The sequence below is a fragment of the Aspergillus melleus genome (assembly GCF_016097325.1).
Source record: "Aspergillus melleus strain CBS 546.65 chromosome Unknown contig5, whole genome shotgun sequence".
NCBI classification, from domain to species: Eukaryota; Fungi; Ascomycota; class Eurotiomycetes; order Eurotiales; family Aspergillaceae; genus Aspergillus; species Aspergillus melleus.
This window is the reverse complement of record NW_025763374.1, coordinates 2,879,305-2,904,611: the sequence shown is the minus strand read 5'-3', so window position 1 is coordinate 2,904,611 and position 25,307 is coordinate 2,879,305. Positions and strand designations below refer to the sequence as shown.

At 43.6% G+C, this 25,307-nt stretch overlaps 6 protein-coding genes and 1 non-coding gene across 7 annotated transcripts; 5 read left to right on the top strand and 2 right to left on the bottom strand.

The window, feature by feature from the left end:
- Window positions 1-1,892: 1,892 nt before the first annotated feature.
- Window positions 1,893-4,229, top strand: LDX57_009358 (uncharacterized protein; the record flags this gene model as incomplete). Its single annotated transcript, XM_046091084.1, has 6 exons — window positions 1,893-2,036; window positions 2,115-2,720; window positions 2,824-2,981; window positions 3,039-3,209; window positions 3,262-3,600; window positions 3,653-4,229. 6 exons carry the CDS (start codon window positions 1,893-1,895, stop codon window positions 4,227-4,229), a joined length of 1,995 nt encoding a protein of 664 aa, XP_045947061.1.
- Window positions 4,230-4,655: 426 nt separating this feature from the next.
- LDX57_009357 (uncharacterized protein) lies at window positions 4,656-6,265 on the top strand (the record flags this gene model as incomplete). Its single annotated transcript, XM_046091083.1, has 6 exons — window positions 4,656-4,701; window positions 4,756-5,173; window positions 5,246-5,416; window positions 5,485-5,610; window positions 5,687-5,809; window positions 5,866-6,265. The coding sequence occupies 6 exons, from the start codon at window positions 4,656-4,658 to the stop codon at window positions 6,263-6,265; spliced, it is 1,284 nt and encodes a 427-aa protein (XP_045947060.1).
- Window positions 6,266-6,618: 353 nt separating this feature from the next.
- On the top strand, window positions 6,619-7,008 carry LDX57_009356 (uncharacterized protein; the record flags this gene model as incomplete). Its single annotated transcript, XM_046091082.1, has 1 exon — window positions 6,619-7,008. The coding sequence occupies one exon, from the start codon at window positions 6,619-6,621 to the stop codon at window positions 7,006-7,008; it is 390 nt and encodes a 129-aa protein (XP_045947059.1).
- Window positions 7,009-7,516: 508 nt separating this feature from the next.
- On the top strand, window positions 7,517-8,461 carry LDX57_009355 (uncharacterized protein; the record flags this gene model as incomplete). Its single annotated transcript, XM_046091081.1, has 1 exon — window positions 7,517-8,461. The coding sequence occupies one exon, from the start codon at window positions 7,517-7,519 to the stop codon at window positions 8,459-8,461; it is 945 nt and encodes a 314-aa protein (XP_045947058.1).
- A 181-nt stretch (window positions 8,462-8,642) lies between these two features.
- LDX57_009354 (uncharacterized protein) lies at window positions 8,643-9,959 on the bottom strand (the record flags this gene model as incomplete). Its single annotated transcript, XM_046091080.1, has 1 exon — window positions 8,643-9,959. One exon carries the CDS (start codon window positions 9,957-9,959, stop codon window positions 8,643-8,645), a length of 1,317 nt encoding a protein of 438 aa, XP_045947057.1.
- A 702-nt stretch (window positions 9,960-10,661) lies between these two features.
- On the bottom strand, window positions 10,662-10,788 carry LDX57_009353. The gene has a single exon. It is a non-coding gene; the product is annotated as a tRNA-Tyr (tRNA).
- A 12,796-nt stretch (window positions 10,789-23,584) lies between these two features.
- On the top strand, window positions 23,585-24,513 carry LDX57_009352 (uncharacterized protein; the record flags this gene model as incomplete). Its single annotated transcript, XM_046091079.1, has 2 exons — window positions 23,585-23,675; window positions 23,837-24,513. 2 exons carry the CDS (start codon window positions 23,585-23,587, stop codon window positions 24,511-24,513), a joined length of 768 nt encoding a protein of 255 aa, XP_045947056.1.
- Between the last annotated feature and the right edge of the window lie 794 nt (window positions 24,514-25,307).

Sequence of the window (25,307 nt, the reverse complement as noted above, 5' to 3'; positions counted from 1 at the left end):
CATCTAAGAATGTGAATTGTATGATCCTAGACCTTGCGCGCGTATATTCTTCCAACTGAACATGGACTAGTTTTTTTCTATGTATTCCCCGTCATGCGAAAGTATGAAGGATAGACACTCTAGGTTCTCTCGGTTAATTATAGCGCCAGCCCACCGTATAGATGGGCCTCAAAGTGTCTCACAGTGCCTCGCTAGTGCTGCACAGCCAAACGAATCGGGTCATTAGCATAGTCGGCAACCGCGGAAGCCCCCAGGGACTGTAGTGTTGTACTACCTTAAGGCGCACCACCGGGGCATGCCATGCAGGGGCTAACATCCCAGATCCCTGAACCCTAAAGGTGTCATATCCCGAGGCCGAAGTATCCAGAGCCAATGCATGCATGTCTGAGTTTCGTCTCTTTGTTTGCTTGCAGACGATGGCTTTCCATGATAATCTATTTCAATCACGCGATCCCAGGTCATGTAACTGTGGTCGCACAGAATGTCTTGGCCGGGTCTAGAGCCTGGTCATCCAGAATGTACTTCATGTAATACGTGACTTTATGTCTGTACTGTGTACAGTAGCACCGACAGCCACTGCGCGTGTCAAGCCACGCCTCGTCGCACTTTGTCTCACCCACCACCGGGACAAGATTAAGTTTAAGCCGTGACTAAGACCGGCTAGTTCATGCAATGTGTCTGTTCTCGAGGATACACAGGCCACGGGCCACGTTGAGTCGGCGCCGGTGATAGACTTTATAGTTTATAGTCCAGTTGACATTTGATACGATACCATTGCCACATCCTTGCATCCGACAAACCCTAACTGCCTCCCCCTCTCGGCCAGACTAAGACGCAGAACGTCGCTAAGGCTTATTGGATAGGAGGGTACGGCGGACAACTGCTCGAGCCGAGTCGGATTTACCGAGTCCCTTGTCTTCAATCCATGGATTCGACCGGAGCAAACATCGCAGTCTCAGTCCAGTCACTGACTCGACAGGGTGTTGGCAGGATCACCGTCCAATGAAAATCCCTGGGTGATGTATTTCCGCGGGGTAGCAAATGGCTTGGTGGTATGTACCTCTGGTTGGTGGTCAAAAGTTAGTGCATGCGTCGCAACCCGGGCAAGACAACCGGACCAGGTTGCATGAGGCTTGACCAAGGATGCAAATCTGGCGGAAGAGATCCGCAGGACGGACTACCTACTCCGTAGGTAGACACTTCCGATTTCCAGGTGGTTCCGACATTGATAGCCGTGTGAACGAACGCAGTATGATGTATTCAGGACGGACTCCGTAATTATGATTTAATTGATTTCAAATTTTCGACCGCTGGACGAACACACTCGCCCTGACCCAATGGGATGTCTGGTCCGACAGATTCTGGAACCCTGCTAGCCCGCTTAGCGTGGCGGAATCAGCCAATGCGTGGCCTAGACCGACCGCCCCTGTCCGTGACGGGTAAGCGCCATCCAAGTCATTGGCTGGAGGTCTTAGCCGGCCAGCGGAATTGAGTGGGTCGATCTGCAGGCGGACCCAGAATGGAAAGCCGGGATCCACTCTCTCAGTAGTGATTGGATTTGATCGATGCCTCGCCCTCTGAACCTTTTTCCGCCCAAGTCGCTTTCCATCCTTTTTTCGTTTCTTGTCGGCACGGGAGAACGTACGGAGTAGGTACCTCTTCCCTGGCTTACCTTAGGACGGAGTACCTAAGGCCTTCTCTCGGAGCAACTACTGCTACTTTTAGAATGTCCCTTTCACTACTATCATATTTCACACCAACCCCAAAAAAATAAAAAAAATTCAAAATTCAAAATTCCAAAATAGGGCCACGCTTTCCTTCCTATAAAAGATCACGGGTCCCGCCAAAGTGATGGCGTTGATGTGAGCCCCCCTACTTCTTTGTTGCTCTACATGTCCGATTCACAGTCATCGTCCTCGCGTCCGCTCGCTCCGTTCCCCATCCCCCCTAACAAGTCCAACTCCCCCGACGATGTAGTGCCCAGTAGGAAGCACAAGACAACTGCCTGTAGGGCATGTAAACAGAAGAAGTTGAAAGTCAGTGGGCATTCTTCTTCCTCATCCCCTGCCGTTTTGCTGCTTTGGTTTCCAAGACTGACCTTGCCACCGTTCTAGTGTCGAGGAGATCCGCCCTGCGAACATTGTGTGGCAAATGGCATCGAATGCCACGTCGACGAGATGGCCGATATGCGCCGCAAATTCGCCATGAAGCGTAAACTCGACCGACTCGAGCTAGCCTCCGACGTCCTGGTGCGTCTGGTCAACGCCCTGCGAGAAAGCCAGAGCACCCGCATTGCCCAGCTGCTGAACCTGATCCGCAGCAACGCGTCCTTCGGCGAGCTCCAGGTCTTCCTGAAGCAGGAATTCTCCCAGTCCGAGATCGAAGGATCCCCTGAACTCCGTGAATTCCAAACGCATTTATCTCAACAGGAGGCAGAGATGAACGAGGAGCCGAAAGCCAGCCATCGAAACGGCCGGCGAATGCTGGACGTTCGACGACTCACCGACATCCCTACCTATCGTGTGCCGGCCAAACCGTGGACGAAATTGACCGACGATGACGACCTGGTGTCACATTTGGTGTCGTTGTGGTTGACCTGGACCTATCCGTTCTTCCACTGGATGGACAAGGACGCGTTCGTACGCGACATGCAGGCCGGCAGCCTGGACTGCCGATTCTGCTCACCCTTTCTGGTGAACGTCATTCTTTCAGAGGCCAGTGTACGTTGACATAGACATGTCGCCTTTTCTTTCTTTCTCTTTCCCGCTCTGCACCGACACCGTTCGGTCCGGTGAGCTGTGTGTTGATCATTTGAGCGCTCAGTACTACTCCGATTACGCCGAGGTGTATACCGTCCCGGGAGACCCCCTTTCGCGAGGCACACAGTTTTACGACGAGGCTCGACGGCTGCTAGAGGAGGAAGAGGAGGACGGTGCTGCGTCATTGCCGACCATTCAGGGACTTTTGATTCTCTTTATCCGGTGGGTCAAATGGAATCTTGACACGGTTGTTGTCTAACGTGACTAACCATGGGGTAGCATGACTTTGATGGGAAAAGACCGTATGGGGTGGATGTACCTGGATCTAGCGACGCGATCAGCTACCGAATACGCTGCCGCCCATCCACTTCGACCGACCAACAGTGAATCCGCACGGGAGTTGGAGACGGTGGTAAGTCATACACTGTGGGGGGCCTTTTGCATAGCCGCGTACGTTCTTCCGTCCATCCGGTTCATTGACGTGGCTAACAACACCTGAAAGTACCGCTGCCGTGTCGTTGATGAAACATATCGACGTGAGCCCTCCACGCCGTCCTCGCGTTTCCATCGAACACGATCCTCGCGATGTCTGGTCGCCATACCCGAGAGATGCCGAACCGGTGCCCGGCCACCACAACTGCGTCTTCGACCGATGGTGCGATCTTAATTGCATCAATATTGGAATTAGCCAAGCTTTTCATAATGTGGAGGACCGATCGCCCGATTTTTCGGTCACGCACTTTGTCAACGACACGTACCGGCAACTTCAGGGCTGGCACGCCAATCTGCCCGAGTGCTTAGATGCCGACAACGCCACAGTACCACACATCCTGAGCATCCAGTAAGTCCATCATTTCAATTTTTGAACCATGAACAGCAGCTCACAGCCTCAGTCTTTTCTACCACACGACAGTAATGCAAATCTTCGGTTTCTTACGTTCAAATTTCAAGACACGTCCCGACCTCGACCCCGATATGGCCGACCGCGCGCGTACTATCTGCATCTCGACCGCCCGTCGAATATCCTACCTACTCAGCATCCACCGTGATAAATGGGGCATCGATCGCATGGCCCCGTCAACAATACAATGGATCAGCATCGGTCTCTTCACACTCCTCGAAGCGCTGGACGAGCCCGAGAACCGCACCGCGTTCGTCGAACTGTGCATCGTGGCGCGGTCGTTCTCCCGGCGCTTCGCGCTAGCCAAGGGGATCCTGCGCATGATCCAGTTGTCGGCGAATCAGCAGCAGGTGACCTTACCCGCGGAGACGGGAGCGCTGTTCACGGATTTTGCAAGCCAGAGCTGGCGAAATAACGACGCGCACGGATTCAGCAGCTTCTACCCGCATTTTTCGTCGGTGATTGAGCAGGGTCCGGCGCGGCAGCCTGATGTTGCCATGGATATGTTTTTGGAGAAATGGGACCAGTTGGGATTAAACGACAAGCACGAGAAAGAAGATAATGAGTAATGATTTCATACATTTTCCACATTACATACTGCGACCAGTGCCACCTGTAGCGGGCCAGTCTTACGGCGCAGCGTCGACTAGGACTGGGCCCTCCGCTAAAGAGAAAAACCAAATAGAAACTTCGGCTCGGGTTGGCTAGCAGCCATGTTACAGTATTGGCACCTTCAGGGAGAATTGGTGGAATTGGTGTCCTTGGCGGCGCCCTAGTCTCGCCCTAGTTTGGGGCAAGCGCCTACCTATCACGCCCCGTGGCCTGTGCTATCTTCCGGGCAACACACTTCCACAAGGCTAGACTAGCGCGGGCGATGTGGCAACCCGTTTAATAGGGGTCTGTTACCCACCTGATGATCCCTTTCTTTTTCTGGGGAAGAGATCTTCAGGAACCTGTGCGGTGTCGAGGTGTGATTGATGATCATAGATGTTAAGATGAACTTGTGGCCCCTGCTCCCATTTCTGGGCCTGCTTCATGGAGGTACCATGCTCCTTGATCTTCCAACTGTTGCTTCATATTAACCATGAATTGTAGTCCAGTCGCAAGAATGCACTCCTCCTAATGAACTTAGTTGGTTCAACGTCACCGACCAACGCTACATCGATGCCCTGTCTTCCTCCTGCACGACCATGATCGGTGCCCTCATGATAGCAACCAATTTTACCGGCCCGTTCATTCTGCCCAACATTACCAACATCACAGGAGAAATCATGCTGGATTGGTGGGATTTCAAACCGACGCCTAATGTGACGGTTATCGACCTACCGGACCTTCAGTACATGCAAAGCGACATACAGGTGGGGTCCCTAGCCAACACGCTGGAGAGAATATCCCTTCCGAAGCTCGAATATCTACGGTCTATGCATCTTAAACAGTACATCGATCATGCGAAGTTGGATTTCAGCGGACTGAAGAAGGCGGATCGCCTTTTCCTGCGGGGTAATTATTCCAAGTATGTATTTGAATCCACCTATCTCCCGTTCTCTGGCAACCAAACCGATCCGTGGTCGCTGACCAATACCAGAGTAAGCTTCGACTCACTGCAGAATGTCACCCGTGGTTTAAACATCTGCAACCAAGAGGTGTGTAGCAAGGGCTTTTCTTATAAGGGACCGGGTCCACGGCGCGCAATGGAGGTTTCTCTGCCAAATCTTGAAGTCGCGCAGGAGGTGCTTATCGCGGGAGATGTATCCGAGTGAGTCCTTGCCTTGCTTACCCTTATTCTAAGCACATCCACTGCGCAATGCTAATGCATTGGATTAGGCTCATCGCGCCCAAGTTATCCACTGCGGAATTATCCGTCCACTCGGCAAACACGTCTGTACAATTCCATTTTCCGCACTTGACACACTGCGACGATTGGCTCGATCTAGAGGGTCGTATCACAGGGTACGCAGGCCCCATACTGTCTTCCCTCTTCTCATGTGTATGTACACTATTATCGTCAAATGACTGACCCCTGCAGACTCTCTATGCCCCGCCTTCAAGACGTCGCCGGTATCATGAAAATCAGGTCCAGCTATCCTCTCAATGTTACCCTACCAGCCACCGAAAGCCATAATGTCATTCTTGAAGGACAGATTGAAGAGTGGGTCGTCTTCGCACGTAACATACTCCATCCATTTAAGGAACTAACAAGCCTAGTGTCTCCATGCCCAACCTCGAAAAGTTCGAAACGTTGCGAATCGAATCCGACCTCCCGCTCGACTGTGATAGGGTCGTCGATCGAATTAACGAAACATCAATCGAACCTCATAGCAAATATAGTCTGGGATGCAAATCGACATACGAGAAGCCATCGGGAGGGCTAGCTACTAAGGCGAAGATAGCTATTGGAGTCGTAGTGGGGGTTGTTGGACTGGGAATCGTCGTTGGGGGGATTTTCTTCTGGAAGAAGAAACGGGTGACGAAGAAGAAGACTCCCTCGGAGGTGGAGTTGACTACGTTTGCAACGGGACAGCAAAGAGAAGGTCCTGGACAGGGACCGGGAGAGGCAGAAGTGGTGCACGATCCACCTCCTCCGTATACGGCTGATAGGGGTTAGATCTGTCCCGAGGCAGGTTGATTCGCTTTGATTTCTTGTGTATATTTGATATCATTTATATGTATATTGTATTTGCAAATATGTGAAGCCAACCCTATCCAATCATTTCTAAACAAGTACTAGCTAGGCATATCTCGACCAAGGTATAATAATAGATCGACAAATAAACCTCCCAAAAGAAAACCAGAAAATAACCCCGCTGAGTCATCAACCTTAATTGTAATCTCCCCCGCCCTCGCGACGCAAACCAAACAAACATCCAAAAATCTCTCCCTATCAATTATCAGTTCCCATCCTTCAGCCCTCTAGCCTCTAGATATATCCCCCCGAACCAGTCCTCAGCAGCTCTCATCATGGACGAAAAAGACCTAAAGGAAAGCTACAGACCGCCATTACCACCACGGCCATCCCGTACCCCGTCCACGCAGGCCCAGTCCCAGTCCCAATCCCACCCCACTGATGAAAAACACCTGTATGATTATTCCGCCCACTCGCCTGTGCCGGGCCCGACGCATACCACGCAGGATGGGTTTCCTGGGTTCACGTATGCGCATTCACCGTTCGACCCGCCTCCGCTGCCGGCGTATAGTGAGCATCCGGAACCGCCTACGTTGATTCGGAATCAGATTGAGGATGGGCCCGGGGAGAGGAAGTTGCCGTGTGTTATTCCGCGTATGTTTTTTCTCCACATTTATCTACTAGACGGTACTGGATGGGGTTGTTTGGTTAGGGTTGTTCCTTAACCCCACATTTTGTCTATTACTATTTACTACTCTACTTTATTATGAGGAGTAGTGGTTTAGTAGATGTGATGAACCGTCCATCCACTGTCTTGTACCATTGCATACTCCCTTCCATCTCATCTACCTACCCCATATACCCACATCCGGGACCCCAACGCACCACACCCTCCCTAACAGCAAGATAGAAACATCGCACACCCTCCACGGCACAATCTACCGCCCCTTCGCACGCGCCTACCCACCCGCCCTAGCCACCACAACAGCCACCTACAACGCCACCAGCACCACCTACCAAGGCCCCAACACCTCCTACCAGAACGGCACCATCTCCCCCACCGACTTCCTCGCCTTCATCGATGGCCTCAACGCCGTCTGGCTCGCCCATCCCTACCTGCAAGCCGCCAGCGCCACGACCAGCATCTTCGGCTTCGTGCCGTTGCTGGAAGTCCAGCTCGCTGCGCTGGGCGTGCAAGTGGCCACCGAGTATGGGTCGATTAAGCTCTCGCAGATGCGGACGCAGGCGTACCTGAGGCTCGCGAATGAGGAGTTATTTGTGCCGCGGGGGTTGCGCGTGCAGGTGCTCAAGACGAGGAAGATGATGGAGGTGGTGGGGGTTCCCGGGGAGGTGTTTGATGTTGGGGGTGGACGGAAGAAGAGGGATGGGGAAGGGGAGGAGGTTTTTGACGACAAGGATGATCCTCTTGATGATGGAGAGGGTGTTGAAGGTAAAGGTAAAGGTAAGGGTAAGGGTAAGGGTAAGGGTGAGAAAGAGGAGGGCTATCCACCATCACCATCACCATCACCATCACCATCCTCACCCCTACCACCCTATCCTCCGTCTTCAAGCACACACCCAGGCTTCGACGAAACGACCAAACAACAACCCACCCAGGAATCCAACGACGATAGGAATGACCCCCAGCTCCGGCGCATGTCCGCCCTAACCGGCTACGTCCAACCCCTCGAATTCACAGCCGACCTGCCGTTGTCGGAGAACTGGCTAAAACGAGCCTCCGAAAGCCAATCCCGCGCCTTCGCCTCCCGCCAAAACGCCCTCTTCAGCGGCAAGCGCGACAAAGCCACAAAACTAGCCCTCGAGGCCGAAGAAGCCTCCCGCGAGCTTGACACGAAATTAGCGGAGGTGGAGACGGCGCAGGGCGAGATCCGAGCGCGGGCGCGGGAACGGCTGCAGGGCCCGCTGGGGGAGTCGATGCAGGGCCGGTTGATTGTGCAGGAGGATATGGAGAAGGAGATGCGGAAGTGGGAGAAGAAAAGGGAGAAGATTGACAAGGAGAGGGAGAAGCGGGTGACTAGGAAATTGGCGCAGAGTCAGAGGGGGTTGGAACGGGTTGAGAAACGGGAGATGAAGGTGGCGCAGAGGGTGATGTGGGTGGTGGTGACGGAGGATGATGGGAGGGGTTGGGAGAATCACCTGTGGGAGGATTCTGATTAAATGTTAGTGGGTTTTGGTTGGTCTGAACATCTGGGGTTGATTGTTTTTATTGTCCAAAGCAGTTGTATGTAACTAGTAAGCCGTAGATTAACTAGGGGCCAAGGAACTGCCTACGCATCCACAATTCTAATACTAAAGATCCAAAAAGATATAGCCACAGATAACAATCCCACTACTTAGTCTACTTAAACGAGATCGGCTCATGCTTATCCAGAACGACAATCGACCGACACAAATTCTGCGTCACCATCTCCTGCAACTGATAATGACGATACTCATTAGTCTCAGCTGCCGCAATCATCGGCCGAACCATCAGAACCGGCCAGCGCCCATTTAGCACGCCGTCCGGATAGTCCTCTCGCGAATATGTATGCGCCATCATCTTTACGTTCCCCTGGTCGGTGGCCTTCCCAGGATCCTCCCTCCCCGTGACCGGCCCGTCAAAGGGACCCAGGTCCTCGACGCAGTCTTCTATGCAGTAATAGAAATGCTGCTGGGTGAATAAACAGGTGGCCCGCTCGCCTGCCTCTCGGAATAAAGTGACCAGACGCTCAAAGCGCCCGTCGTGTGGTATGCCAGGTGGGGGCTGTTGATGCTGCTTCTCTGTCTTCTTCTTCTTGTTCTTCTTGCTCTTCTTCTCATGCTGGCTCGTGGTGTTTGCGACCTCGTCCTCTCGTTCGTATGGACGTATCAGCAGGCTCAACGCGCTGGATTTGTCCAGGAGCGACGCGGCGACGTGTTTGGCCGCTGACTTGCGGAGCATGCGGCTTTGGATGCCGATCGAGTCATCCTCGTTCTCATCCCAGACGTCGAAACCATTCAGGAGACGCGTGGTCAAAGTGCGCATATGGTGGGTAATTTGAGGTTTATTAGTCTCGGTTGAGGCACTTGAGTTGGACAGTATAAAATTGAGGAAGAGGAGGAAGAGGAGAAAGAGGAGGAAGAAAGAACGCACAAGTTCAAACCACATACCTTTTGTCAATCTTTTCCAGAAGCTCAACAGCTCCTCCCCAAACGCCGTCGGGACGCCATCTACCTCGAAGCCCTCGTATCCAGGCTCCATCAGGTAAAAGAACGGATGCTTAACAAAGTTATCGAACATGGCTTTGTTCAGGAGACATTCCGCCAGGATGGTCGGCAATCGCTGGCGACAAAGGGGAGACAGGGCATCCACCAGACTATCCCAGTCGCGATATTTTGGTCGACAATAGGAACCCAGACTATCGACGATGAGCTGCTTATCAGCCGCCGACAGCCGGGGCTCGACGACCTCAAGTGGCTCACCCGCGTAGTCATACACCCAGTTCCAGAGTTCTTCGAAGATGAAATTGAAATGCAGTTCAATATCGTCATCTGCGTAGAGTTTCCAACCGCACAGACCTGAGTAAGGAGGGTCCAGGATGCCGGAGACCCAAGCGCATCCTTTGAACTTGGGATGGTCATAGAGGCGTAGCCCATTCGATTGGATGTCGGGGTCTCCGCGGTCATTGTAAAGCATGCGCCGCCACTCGGCGGGAGTGATATTGTTCCTGGGCTCGGGCGGAGTAGAAGAGTTGGCAGCTGGTTGTTCCGACGTGTTGTCGTTGATTGATTCTCCCGGGTTGGTTGCTTTCTCTCAGGGCGACGCCGGAGACGAGTTCGAGGTTTCTTTGGCCTTGAGACGCAAAGACTGCCGTCTTTTCTGTTGCTTCTGTGGTGTGACGAACTGAAGAACGACCACGAAGAAATCCACTATATAGAGCGATGCGCAGCCAAGTCTGTTGACTTGGTATTCTGGTCTTTTGATAGTCTAACGGTTAAACGTTCCGGTTCAATGGCATAAACCGAAAGCGGAAGGTGGTAGAAGCGCACCTGCCACCGACCGTGACATGTGGGCCAGTCAGCAGGAAGCCGAAGGACTCGGTGAATATCAATGAACATAAAAAGGAGAATAACAGAAACAAAATTGAGAACGTGGTCACTCACCTCGACCTTCGCTGGCTTGCCTTTTGCTGCCTTGACTTTGGGCATAGCGGATGTGTGGCGAGGACGACGTGTAAGGATATTTTAATATGTTCTAGATGTATAACATCTAAAGGCCTACGGGATTTAACAATGGGCTTATTCTTGATCGAAATGTAGGGCCGCTAGATTGTGGATACCATTTAGAAGATTAACATGTAAAGCTAGCGATATATTAAAAAAGAAGATGAGCAAAAAAAGCCCGACGCAAGGATCGAACTTGCGACCTTAAGATTAGACTAAGGAGGAAGAGGTCAGTACTGGAGGTGTGGAAGGGGAATCAGAAGACTTACAGTCTTACGCTCTACCGATTGAGCTAGCCGGGCATTCTGGTTGAAAATGAAAAGAAAAATGTAATTTATTAGTTACAACTACAAAATTAGACTAATTATTAACGATATTTGACATTTGCATATATAGACAGAAAAAAATAAAAAATGATTGAATTAATTAATCAATCTTACTAATTAAATAAAAACTATATATAAGAACGCAAAGAGCCTACTCATAGAACATAAATAGAAAGATCTATCAATTGTCTAGTGAAAGCTTTCTATTGTCACCGGAGGCCTTCAGAACGGCAATGCCGAAGCCTCCGAGGTCTCTGCAACTTGGCCAGCTTAGCGATAACATAACCAAATGATTTAAATAATAGAATCGATAATTATATATCTTCTTTATATAATGATTCGATCGATTAATCGTTCAAAAAATCAAACAATTAATATTTTTAATCAATAAACATTTTTTCTTTTGTTGTATTTGTATTTGTTTTTATATTTGAATTGTGATATATTCAAAATCATATTAATATATTGAATATTTTTAATTAAAAAAATTAAATATTTGAATAAAAATCCATTTTTTGCAAAATCTTTTTTTATAAATTTTAATCATTTTATTTTTATATTTCAAAATGACATCAAATAAACAAATATATAATAAATAAAAATGTTTTATGTATCAAAATTTTTTTATTTAATTTACAATCAAATCTTTTTTTTATATCAATAACAATTAACAACATTTATTTGATTATTTTTAAAACGAATTGATAAATCAAAATAACTTTTTAAAATTTAAAAATATTTAATTAAATTTTAAAATTCTGTCAGAATGACAACAAAATCTAATATAATTTAAATATTGTGAATCATGATTGTATATTTATTCAAAAAAAATAAATAAAAAAATAATAAAAAAAGATTTCAAAATAAAAAAATTGATTATATACAAAAATAAAAATCTTTATTAATATATGATTTTTATTTAAAATCTTGAACACTATTTTAAAAATAAATTTTATACATTTTAAAATGAAAAAATCAGATTTTTATATATGAAAATATATTCTAAAAAAATATATAAAACATTTGATATTTATTGCATTTATTAAACATTTTGAATATTATTCTTGAAAATTTTAAAATCTTTTTATTTAATCATATAAAAAAATAATTAAAATCAATTTATTACCAATAGATTTATGAATTTTTGACAACGATTCAAATAAATAAAATGAATAATATTTAATCAAATAATGTTATTTATTATATTAATTAACAAAAACATTAATTAATTTTATATTAATGATTATTTTGAAATGTTAAAATCAAATTTATAATAATAAATTGAATAAGTTTTTGAATTTATGACAAACGAACATTTTAAAAATTTTATAAAAATGAAAATTTTTGTAAATTGTTATAAATGATTTATAATAAATGAAAAAATTTTGCGTTTGCATTTACAGACTTATGAATCACAAAATTTGTAAAATAATTATCATTTAAAATTTGAATAATAATTTTAACAAAATTTATTTTTATAATCTTTTGAAAACAAATTATTAATAAAATAAAATAATTTTAATTAATCAAAACGGTCATTAAAAAGATTTTGGATTTAAATAAAATGACAATATTTGTCACAGTGCGAGCCCAAGGATGATTATCGCACCCACTAGTGCGATCACATGACCGTACCATCTCTTATTTGCCTGCCGTCTTAAGATCTTGTTGTAGCTTTTCGAACTACATTTTGTCTATTAATCTGTATATAATTTGACTCTGTAATAATCGAATATCTGATATTTAAAAATCTGTCTGTTTATCTATTCATTTATCATCAGCTTTATTATCTTCCGTCGGTCCACATCTTGACATTACATAATTTTTATTTATAGAATTAATGTTGATTCGACATATCTAAAATCCCAAAATTTTCAATTTTGTTTAAAGATCTCAAACAATTCATTCAACATGTTGTCGAATATATTGAAAAATGATATTTATATTATAAACAAATTTATAGATTTGTTATTAATGCAAACATCGAACAAATCCATTTTTAAAAAAATATAATAACTATTGTAACTGTTGTCTTTTATTAGATCTAATAAAATGAAAATCTGAATTCTCAATTAATCAAAATCACAATTATTCAAAAAATTTTAATAAAAAAATGTAATCAAATCATTCAAACTATTATTTTTGGAATTAACATCTCGAATCAGATCTTTAAATCTATTATTAAAAAATCTTTAATTGTTCCGATAAAAATATCTACATCAATTAATTTTAGATTTTCTATCTTTATTTGTCTTTCCGAATGTCTATCCAACTTTAATAAATTTGAAAATATTAAATTAAACTTTTATTGTTTTGCTTCTCAAATTAAAAAAAAATGATTATAAACCATAATCATTTTTCAATTTTTGAAACTTACATAACCTATATTATCAATCGTTTAAAAGAATTATTTTTATATTTAAATTTTATTGTATATCAAAAATAGAATCTGTCAAATAAACAATTATATCAATATCTTAAATATATTAAATAAAACCTACAACAATCTCAATCATGTTTATAATGTCTATAACATTTTTTTGTTTTAAAACAAAAAAATTAAGAATTTTCCATCTTTTTTGTCGAGTTTCAATATCTGATTATAAAAAACAAGATGATTGAAAACAATCTCGCAACATTATTAAAACATGTAATTAATCAAAAATTAAAAAATATATTATTTTATCACAAATCTTTTATTGATTTCTACATTAACTTTGTCACTTTTTTACAAAAATTAAAAAATTGCCGGATCTAATACGCCTATATCCAATTATGAATTAAAAATCTAAAAAACCAATCATTTATCGATTTTTTTAAAAATTTTTTACAAAAGATTTTTCCAAACATTTTTAAAAATTAATCAATTTTTTTGATCTCGAATTTATAAATTTATTATTATTTCGATATCAATCATTCAATTTGCGTGATTTTATCCGTTATAATCGTAAAAAATGTTTTTAATGTGATTTGAATAAACATTTAATTAAAAACTATCTTAAATTTAATAATCGCATTTATTAAATCAATTATACTAATTATTTTAACATTTCACAAGCAATCTTTTCTTTCCAGAAATTATCTTTTTTGATATTCTTTTTTTATTATATTTTCAAAAATTTATATTAATTATTTTCATTACATATTTTTCAACTCCGAACAAAGTTTCAATTTAAATGTTTATATTTATTTAATTCAAACAAACAATTAAAAAAATCCATTTAATTTAAATCACAATCAAACAAATGAATCTATACAATTTTATTAAATATTTAAAATTGTTGTTAAAGGGTTTCCAATCAAAAAAATTCTAAAAAAACAATTTATTGATTATTATTATAACATTGAATCCAAATAAAAACAAAATTATTAATTATATTTTATTGAATATCGACTATTCCATATCCCATGTAATGAATAATAATTAAATCAAAATTTATTATTTCATTCTACATTCTCTAAAAAGATCTAAACTATTAATGAATTTTAACAACACAAAAAATAAAATTAACAAGATTATTCATTACACATATATAATTCTAAAGATACATAATCATATTGAGAAAAATATTTTATTTTTAATTATACAATTTGTTTATTTTCCGATAATAATTGATCTACTATAATTTAAATTATATAATTTATAAATGAATTTTGTCAAATATATCTTCCAATTTATTAACTTATATTATCAGAAATATTGCAACATCTCAAAACATTTTTAAAAAATTTTAAACATTACATAACATCTCAATCTAAACCTGTTTTAAAAATCTAAAAGTCTTTATATCTTTATATCATAAAAACATCTATCAAATATTATTTAACATTTATATTGCATACATTCATTAAAAAGACTAAATCTACATCACAATGGTAAAACAAATTAATCTTGTTATTAAAAACACACGGAATATATCCAAATCTGAATTATTTGAAAAATTCAAAAATTTTGTAAATATTTTTTTTAAAGAAACAAAAAGATTATTATCACACTAAGATTACAATCACATTACTATTCTAAAATTAAAAAAAATCTTCATTCGACCCACTCTACAACATATTAAAAAGAAATTGACAGCCTTCAAAAAATAATTGTTAAAAAATTTGCAAAAAACTTTATTTATTTTAATTTTTCGATCTAAGAATTGCGGTTTGCTATTTCGCTGCCATTTTCGGCGGCACGTGCCGCCGAAAATGGCTGCCTTTCAGCAATATCTTTCCGCCACGCTCCCGTCTCCTTCGACCACGCATCAACTCATTCACTGTTTCTGCCTTAGGCTGCCATCGTGTGGGCGCTTACATCTTGGCTTCCTTGAGGGCTCATTCATCGCTTCATCGTCGCTCATTACACCCCTACGAGGGCGCCGAAAATGGCCTCCTTCACCCCGCCCGCTGCACTCTGGCCAGTACCCAGCCGCCATGGCTATAAATATCCTCTCCCCAACCGTCTTCATTCGACATCCTCTCTTTCCGACTCAACCACCATCCCGGAGCTCTTCCTCTCCTTGTGCCTCCGTGCTATCTATTCAGTCGTGCATTAAAACGTCTCAAGTCCTTCGGCAGTTCCTTTCCACGGTCAGCATAATCTTCTGATCATGCATCGTTGTCGGAGACCCATTGTCAGCAATCACCAAATTACCAGCGAGTCCTCTTGTACTTCTTTCATCGATATCGACAGTGACAAACCGTTCGAGCCCGATTCCTCTGAGACCGGTTTTACTGAGTCGGAGTGTTTCTCTTTAGCTGATCGAAATATTGTTGAGAAGAAGTCAAATCCAAGTACTAGAACAGAACTGTCACAACTAGACACATCGAATGTGGAGCGTGCCCATCAGGTCCTATACCAATTCCCAGATGATGACACGGATGAGGATCTGGCTCAGGTGTCGGAGGACTACGGCCGATCCAACAATATGAAGAAACTGAAACTTCGATTAAAAGAGCGTTAGGCTTGGTAGGTGACTAGGATCTTGTTGAAAGATTACAGCAAGGTACTATCAACTGATTGACATTCCTTATCTCAGATTCTGCCAAATCAAAGCAAAGGAGCGGTCCGCTGATCTAAAATGGGAGGATGCAGAGAACGCACTGCGTGAGGCGTCGCTTAATGACATGCATCGATTTTTTAATTGGTGTCTGAAGCTGGAGTATAGTCCCGATGGTTGCCGTCAGAAAGGTTATACAAAGGCTAGTGCACTGGAGGCGGATTGGAAGTACTTTCGAATTTATTACATACGGGTTACTCAACATGAGATGAGCAAAGAGATGGGTGAGGCAGTTCGCACGGTTTGTATCTTTTTATATCCCCCTAAGGCTTGCTCTGACGAAAACGTACAAGGCATGAGGCACTTGGTCGACAAGCGTGGCCTTAACAAACAACCGCGGGCAAGTGCCTCAGTGTACATCGAAGATATGATCCCATTCAATGAGACAATTTTTCAAATCCGGGAAAAGCAATTTCATCTGAGATTTCAGCGGATTACTTTGTATTTATATAATATTATTGGGCTATTTACCGTCAACCGAAAACAGGCAATGCTTCATCTTTAGTTCAAGCATTTACAGTTATCGTTTCAACAAGATCCGTGTGGAGAACCTTCGATACCGATGATAGAACTCGAGTCTTAGTTTGTGAAAAGCGTCCTGGACATGTCGAAGCTGTAGATGCCACCCGATATCATATATCTATCCATTATCTGGTTTGTCTGCTTCAATCGAACTGACTGATTAATTAAAAACACGTTTTCGCTATCTGAAATTGTCTACGGCGTATCACTTGTCTTGAGCCCGCACATTTTATTTTTTAGTATATTATTTTACGTTTATGCGTTTGAAGCGCCTCATTTGACCTCGATGGAAGACCTACGGAGGCTATTTATTGAAAGTGGCCGACAGGAAATGCCACTTCTCTTAAAAAAAGAGATAAATAATTATTATGTCTTCTCGAAGATCGATGTGATCTGTGATCAGCCCCGTATTTTGTAAAAAACGCTCATAAATGAAAACACATTCGATGCACAGCTCAGGACATCCAATGAGATATACGATTTTTTCAATCATTTTTTTTTTATCAGTTCTGATACGGAGGAGATGATTTGTTTAACAAGAGTGGTAAATGAACTATAAATCTCCAAAGTTCTCTTCTCTCAATAGCAGGTAGACTAAGTCTTTTGTCCAGATTTTGTCAGTGAAGTATAATGCAATGTGATCATGGCCCACGTCACCAGCAAAACGTTTATTAAACATTATTGTTCGCGTCGACATACTGGCTTACAGGAAATCATATGTAGCTTCGATCCTGATAAGGAATTCTCTAAGGCTGTGATCTGAATGAGTCGTTGGATTGATCGGCGGCGACTATGATATTTGAGTGATGTTGATCGGGAATTGGTGAAGAAGGATCCGGAATTGTAATTAGCTATACGTTGACAATTGGAGCTGGACTTTCAGTATGATGGCCGTTCTAATGATCCAATATTGCGAGCGATGTTGAAGGATCAGAAATGTAAAGTTCACAATCTGCGTTGACGTCTGCAGGAAAAACAACGGAAGAAAATATGTCATGATTTCAGTCGAAAACAGGCGGTAATTGACATTGAAAGACAGCTGACTGGTGGAACTGTTAGTAACGAGCCTGCGCGCGAGATATTACAGAAAGAGTTTGCAATGCCATCGGAGCAGATTTTTTTTGTGGAGACGTTCTTCACTTGGCCCATTATCGATTCATTAGAGAACGAGTGGACACGACGTAACAAAGCTGTTGTTGTTGAAATATAATATTGCGGTTTTCGGGAGGGTGGACCCCTTCGGGGACGACGGAAGCGCTTTGTGTCGTCCGATAATGACGATGTAGTTTCATTTCTGCCAGCTCGCAAAATAAAGATTAATGCGTCGCCAACTGCTTCGTCGAAGAGGGAACATATCTCTGGCAGAAAAGATATCCCGAATGCGGAGCAAATATTCGCATATTTTCAATGTCCCAAGGTATATTCAGATTATAATGAAGTGAAGAGGCATTTCAAATCATCACATTTGATGGATCGGAAATGTAATTTTTGCGATCTGTCCGTCCTGCACGAGATGCACCTGCGGAGGCATGCTGGGGATGTCCATGGCCTTCGAACATGAGTGTCGGGTTATACTTGTCCAATGTTGAAGGTCCTTGCCCATTTCGTTTACGTGTTTATCTCTTTAAAGTTAATTGGTGGAGATACTGTTGGATTGGTGGCTGTTTCATTAGAGCGTACTCTATTTGTCGTGATTATTTAGAGCCTTCGCAACAGAATGTACTTAGGAAACCCATTGAATCCCCGCTTGTGAGTCTAGTTGGCCGAGTATATAGTGGAATCGCAATAGGGACGACGAATGGGGACGAATACGAAAAAAAAGTTTGTCCGGGAAAGCCAGGTCCAAGGACTAGACGACCTCAGGCACTCTCCAATCCCCAGGTACTCTCCAATCCCCAGATACTTCACTACAATCCTCATCCCTCTTGAATATAAGGTAAATTAATCACTCCACAGCATATAACTAGACCAACCCTCGGAATTATGTGCCAGGTGATATCATTTGATCATCACAACGTCTGCCCACTCGTCATCTCGAAGTGGCATCAGACGACCTTTTGGACCGCTTCATAAGCCTGCGTATCGTTTGAAGTATTTCGAAGGAATAAAACCTTGCCAAATAGATTCAACGTGCTACCAAAAATGCAGCGCCGAGCCGTCCGCGCTGTCTCCATGGACTGTTAGAGCTTTCTTTGTCGCGCTGACATCGCTTCTATTATGGATATCCTACCAGTTAGTGTCTAATTTTGTTTTCGACTCTCGCTAAGAAGCATATGGCCACATTAGACAAACACGTCAGACTTTTGTTCCACTACCTGTACCTGAAGCTTTTCATTTCGTTTTCTTCCCTTGCCCGGTTACAGAAAGAGTGTGATTAACTGTTGGCTGAATCAGTTGGTTTAGTACATGCTTCAGTGCCCATAGGTCTCAGCGCTTAGATATAGCGAAAACTGAGAAATTAGTGCTGAAATATATCTACCAATCAGCTCGTGCTGTGGCAGCGATTTGTTGTCCTCAGGCGGTACAGCTGCTGCTTTGAAGCGGGGTAGACCTTGTCCCAGAAAAGTGTTCGTAACCCATCCAAGGCCATGCTCCGTGCTTCCAGTGCAATCTTTTGACATCCTATAGTCCCACTACCGGCAACCAGATTCAACATGCCACGCAAGGGACGCAAAGCTGCGAAATTGTGGTCGCTTCACCCGAAGCTTCATGACGACGTAGCACAGCTGTTAGACGAGGAAGGTCTTTAAATAGACTTCTTTGACGCCAATGATGAGGAAACCAACATTGAGGAACGGGACACGAACGTCATGGGCCGATTCATCTGCCAAAACAGGAGATATAACTCCAGTGATTGGTCGAGCAAAAAGATAGCGATTACAATTCGCATGTACTCCCAACAGCGATACAATGCGCGTGTGTATCACCAGCGATGCAGAAATTGCAGAACCGTTGGTCGGCTCGTCCTAGATAGCGGGTGCTATGCAGAAAGAGTGACCTACTAGCTCAAAAAATGGAATGGATTTGAGGTACGGCGGCCCGATTATTCTGGCCAGAGCAGAGGTCCGCACGATAGTGAATTGTGTGAAGGGTGTAAAGTTGGTCATTGTCCAAACTCGAATGAGGATTTAGCATTGGTGCTGGCTAGGTAAGATTCCTACAGGGAGTTCTAATATAGTAACTAATTTTTCTAGATTGTCTATCTGAGCGATGCACTACCTGGTATGCAAAGGCCAACCATCTAGCCCGAGGAGGCACAGCTTTGAGACGGATATTTCAGGGCCGAAACTCTAATAAGATCGATTAAAGGTCTGACGTTACTACTTGATTTCTGGCTTTCTGGTGTATGACTCTCAGTATGAAATCTATTAGCACCGCTTATTTAAGAGCAGCTGCTTATAGTTAAAGGCCATAAAATAACATAAGACCCTTCTAGAGGGCTTAAGCCTAATCTCTTCCTTAATACCTCATCTCCATATAGAAGAAGGGATACAAGATAGAATGTGGAACGACGGGATTGGAAAAGAGCACACATCAAGTTAAAGCAAATCTTAGTTTATCATGGTGGTGTACTGTTCAATAAGACCATACAGAAAAGCGTGTCCGCGACAATATATACACTTACAGAAGAACCTATAGAACCCTCCAAGCTCATAATGGAATAATAAGGCAGAGCTCTACAAAGGTAAACACTAAGCTTCCTCCAAAAGCCAGGCTATGGTAAGTCCACGCATTGTTAGGATCGAGTTTGGCAACTTGGCAGGCAACAGCCCAAGGGAGAACATAGAGAATGTTAGAGGCGAGAGACTGCCCTAGATACCACGGTGGACAGGTAGCTAATAGTATGGTCGCCAGCTGAGTGGATATCGCATATAGTACATAGCACCTGTATATACCTTTGTAAGATATTGGAGTCTGCATAAGGGGGCTGTTGCAGTCCTCACCAATCTATCGTTTGCCACATGTGTGTTGTGATTTTAGCTACCAACTCTGATTGACTGAGATAGAACGCAAATGATTTGTAGCCAAACATGGCAAGGAATATACAAAGTGGCATCTCAATAGCCACTGCAATAGCAGTGGCAAGAAACGCTGGTCGTGTCACCATTAAAGAAGGTGAGGATCTCGGGGAAAACAGTCGTTCACGTCAAGGGATTAGAGCATACTGAAAAAAACCTTCCATTTCTCACGTTGCACACCAGCAATTCTAGATGCTGCCCAAGCATGTCCGACAAATGCTAATGACGTCGTTTCTAAAGCCTGAACCGGTATCATAACTAATCCCCATCTGATCGTGGTGAAAATACCCCAGGCCGTGGCGTAATCTGCCGACATAGCGACGATCCCGGCCACCAGCCAGAGATAAAACGTATTTCGAATGGCTAACTCCATAAAGGCGATCGAACCTGGCTTGAGAAGCGTAAACAGGACAGACAGACTAAACATATTCTCGCTCCAGAGATGTCTAAGCCTGGTACTTGCCCTTTTAGTAGAACTAAAGAAATAAAACAAACCCGAGAGCGCCGCGATCATTTCACAGGTCAGACGAACCACGGCCTGCAAATTGAGGTTAGGGTTCCAGCCGCCCACATGGAACTTGGATATCAATAATAGATCCAACACAATGTTCACCATAATCTTGACGGAACTTATCAAAAAAAAAACATCTGGCTTGTCCAAAGCCCTTGTGGCATTCGACGTCGCAACTTCAATGACGGAACTTAAAGCCGAGAACGCACTAATTCGGACATAGGTGATACTAGCTTTTTGGACCTCACGTGGGACAAAGGTCGCAGCGAATGCCGTAGCAACATCAATAAATATAATGCTCATGGCAAGTCCTAGAAATGACTGAAACGCTATTAGAGTATATGCAAGTCCCAAACGAGATTCATATGTCCGCGTGGATTTGTCAGCAATAGTCACCCAGACTGCGCGTGGAAAACCTTCGTTGAGGACCTCCGTGATAGTGCCAATATAGATATAGGCGTCTATTATGACTACCAAGAAGAAGTCGATGTTAACAATCCAGATCTTGACCAAGGTACTGTATAGCGCAGGAAGTATGAAGGCGCCGACATTAAGTAACAGGGCTCCAATATAGCTGGGGATAATCATTAGATAGCTAATCGCTCATTCTCTTGGACATTCATGTGCTTACCTCGAGCGATGTAACCCATGTCCACTGGCAGCCCATTGTAAAGAAAAAATGCCAGCATCCGTATCATTGTCATTTGCATCAATAGTTATCACAACTTCAGCAGAATTTCTTTCTCTTCTCGGGTCCATTGTCCTGTCCATGTCTTTGTGCCCAAGGAGATCAGAGAGCGAAATAATAATGGTTCTATGTTATGGAATGTTATCACTGTTGTAGCAAACTTCCCCGCTCCCTGCCAAGTAATTTTATGCCAATCAGGAACAACAAATAGGCGCTAGGAATCTTGTGACGGCGAGTTTTGACAACAAAAATCACATTGTAGACGTCTCTGCGTTGGCCTTGTACCATTCTCCCTATGGAATATTGGGCTCGGTACAAGAGACAGAGCTGGAAGAACTGTAGTTATGACATCAACGTTACATGATCTTGTTTTCCACTCTCACCGGTCGCTGGAGCATATGATGACTATATTAGGACACTTCAGAATATTATGTTCCTCTGCCTGCACCTGAAGCTCTTGGATTAATTGTATATTTTTTCCTTGTCCCGTTCGAAAAGAAAAAGTGTAAGCACCTTGGCGCCCACATGTCCGCGCTTACGGATTACGAGCTTGATTTAGCGCCTGTATTTTGGTTAATCAGAGTAGTGCTAGTCCAAAACCGATGTTCCATTTGATACTAGTATGATTTTCCTGTGGTAGAGGGATACCAAGAAATTAGGAAACATATCGTAGGTTGAAACGGGGTAAACCCATGGATAATGAACCCCGTTGAAAATTATTACATCATCACCCTCCGCACCAAGATTCTGCGTCAAAGCTTTCGGGCCGACCGCAATAATTTCTGCAGCCTACTATGCAATGAGCCCAAAGAAGACAGTAACATGACTGCATTATTGCAAGTACAGAAGCCAATCAACGTACACCACGAAGTAATCTCTGATAACACAGCCCCAAGGCTTTCTGGACAAGGCTGTTAATTCGTGATCTTTGCCAATATCGAGCGTAAAGGCTAGCGACAGATAACAGAAAACCCGCTTCAGCTCGCTTCACACACATGGGAACAAGGCTGACTACTCGCGTAGACCAATCTTTGAGTGCCACGGCCGATAAATCAAGATAATGGCCACGGATACACTGAAGCCTTGTGGTTCTTGCCAGATAGTGGTCTGACTCGAGTAGACCTCGACACAACCCGCGGTTTACCCGTTTTGGGTCCCTCACTAAAACCCGCGGGTTGGGTTTTGGGTCTATACTTCGACTCGTGGGTTTTTCTTGGGTACCCGTGGGTTTATAAACAGTGCAAACATAACATATTATGTACATAAATAGATGAATCATCAGTTGATTATCGCTAATATCTTCTTAAATAAGTTATTTATACACTTTTATGTATTTTTGGGTTCTTGGCGGTTTACCCACGGATTACCCAAAAAAACCCACGGGTTGACGGATAATTGGTATGGGTCCTGACCTTTTACCCGACCCGTGGGTTTGGGTCCTGACCTTGGACCCATGACGGGTTTTGTCGAGGTCTAGACTCGAGCGGTATAGTAATAGTCTGTTGGATCAAGTGACGCAGCCTCCCTCCAGTTAACCACTTCTGATTGACAAGGATCTATTTGTATAGGGTATATAGGCTTGTCGCTTTGTCCAAGAGATTCAAAGGTAGTCAAACGAGTACGGGCCTTGAAGTAACTTGTATATCCTAGAAGCGGCTGTGCCATCTATGTTGTGCATGTATGTGTTTGTTAGTAGACTTCACATTAAGCACAATTTATCCAGCCTAAAGCCTTTGGTTATGTACTGACAGCGAATCGAGCCAATTAATGTTAGACACGGCCACCCCGCATTCAACTGCGAATTGATGCACTGATGGCCACGTTGTATGTGTAAGGCTGCCATCATCAATACCAATCAAAGACCACCACATCTCACTCGCAGGAAAAGGAAACCAAGGTACTTATCTCCAAACTTATCTTCATTCTTGCACCCTTATCAAGCAAGATAGTTTTGAGCATTAAGATTCCGCAACGCGCAACTATCATGGACCGTGCAACTCATATTATTGACCCGAACGGCGAGGTTATCATAATATTGAGAAGCCCAAATGCTCCTTTTGCAGACATGAGTGAAGGTATGTCCAACAACGATTCCACCCTTACCCTTCCCGGACTAAGTGATGATATCCATACTCCCCGCAAAAGAGACTAAAAATTCGGGAGATGAGCGCACGCGGAGTCCCAAACAGAAGGAGAAAAAAAAATAGGAATCTGTCTGTACTTACTCAACCATCAGTAGAAGAGCCTGCCGCTGAAGAACCCACTACCGAAGGGCTTGCTGCCGAAGGGCCTGCTGCCGAAGGATCCGCTGCCGAAGAACGCGTTGATGCACCCGTTGATAGACACACAGAAGAGCCTGCCCATGAATTTGCTAAAGAATCTGATTCCGAAAGAGCGGGACAGCCGGAGGAAAATTGCATCCACATCCAAGTATCCGCGAAGCATTTAATACTCGCCTCATCAGTTTTTAAAAAGATACTCACTGGTAGTTGGAAAGAAGGCATCGCTTATCTACAAGAAGGCTCAGTTGAAATCACTGCACAAGGCTGGAATACCGAGGCCCTCTTGGTTATGCTTCGCATTATACATTGCCAGTCCTATGACGTACCTCGAAAACTTACACTTGAGATGCTCGCGAAAATTGCTGTTTTGGCCGACTACTACGATTGTAGGGAAGCTATTGATCTTGTAGTGTCTACATGGATCAACAGCTTAGATGAAACTATCCCCTCAACATATTCTAGGAACCTGATACTCTGGTTATGGGTTGCCTGGTATTTCCGCCTCCCTACAGAATTCGAAAAAGTTACCGCAATCGCCATGTCACAGAGTAACGACTGGGTTGAGAATCTCGGGCTCCCAATTCCCGATGATATCATAAGTATGGGCACACGAATCCTCAAATATGCTTAGCTAAATTCAATTGCAGGGTCCATGTATGATCGAAGACAGGAAGAGATCACTGGCCTGCTTCTCCAACTTCAAGATATACGTGATCAACTCCAAAACGGCAGTAAAGGGTGTGGCTTTGAATGCAGTTCAATCATGTATGGAGCTCTGACAAAGCAAATGCAGCTGAATGCTCTGCTTGCACCAGGGCCCGCAGCTCCTTTCCCAGGCTTAGGATATAGAGTCCTTGTGCAAAGCCTGCTATCATTTAAGTCGCCAGAGTGGTCCGGTCCGGGATGGAGTCGTTCTAAATACCGGCACAATTGCCTTGACTCCACATTCATAGCGCTTTTCGGTGGGTTAAACGATACCATTAAAGGCCTTGAGATAGATGACTTTGTTCATCTCTAGTTAAGGAACTACTGAACTTTTACCTTCGCTGTTGATAATTCGGCACCTAAGATCCGTTTCGAGCATACAGCTCAGTTCTTGAGGGTGTTTTCGCTCATGAAAACTCAAATTGAGCTCCCACGGCTAGCCTCTACCCTCCTGAGAATTTAACCGTATTATATAGGAACTAAATTACTCCGAAGAATATGTATAGTGATCTCAAAATCCGATCGGGGATCCAATAAAATAAACTCTATCCTGCTGGAAGGTCCGAGCCGCTCCCAGAACCATCGGTAAATTCTTGGGAGGCTAAAGGCTACCTGTGGTTATTATCGTCTAAGCCCAAATAAAGGAGAGAGTAGAAGGCAATAATAAAGCTGGCTTTGCACTCCCATGTAATATATTCGTATACAGTACAATAAACAATA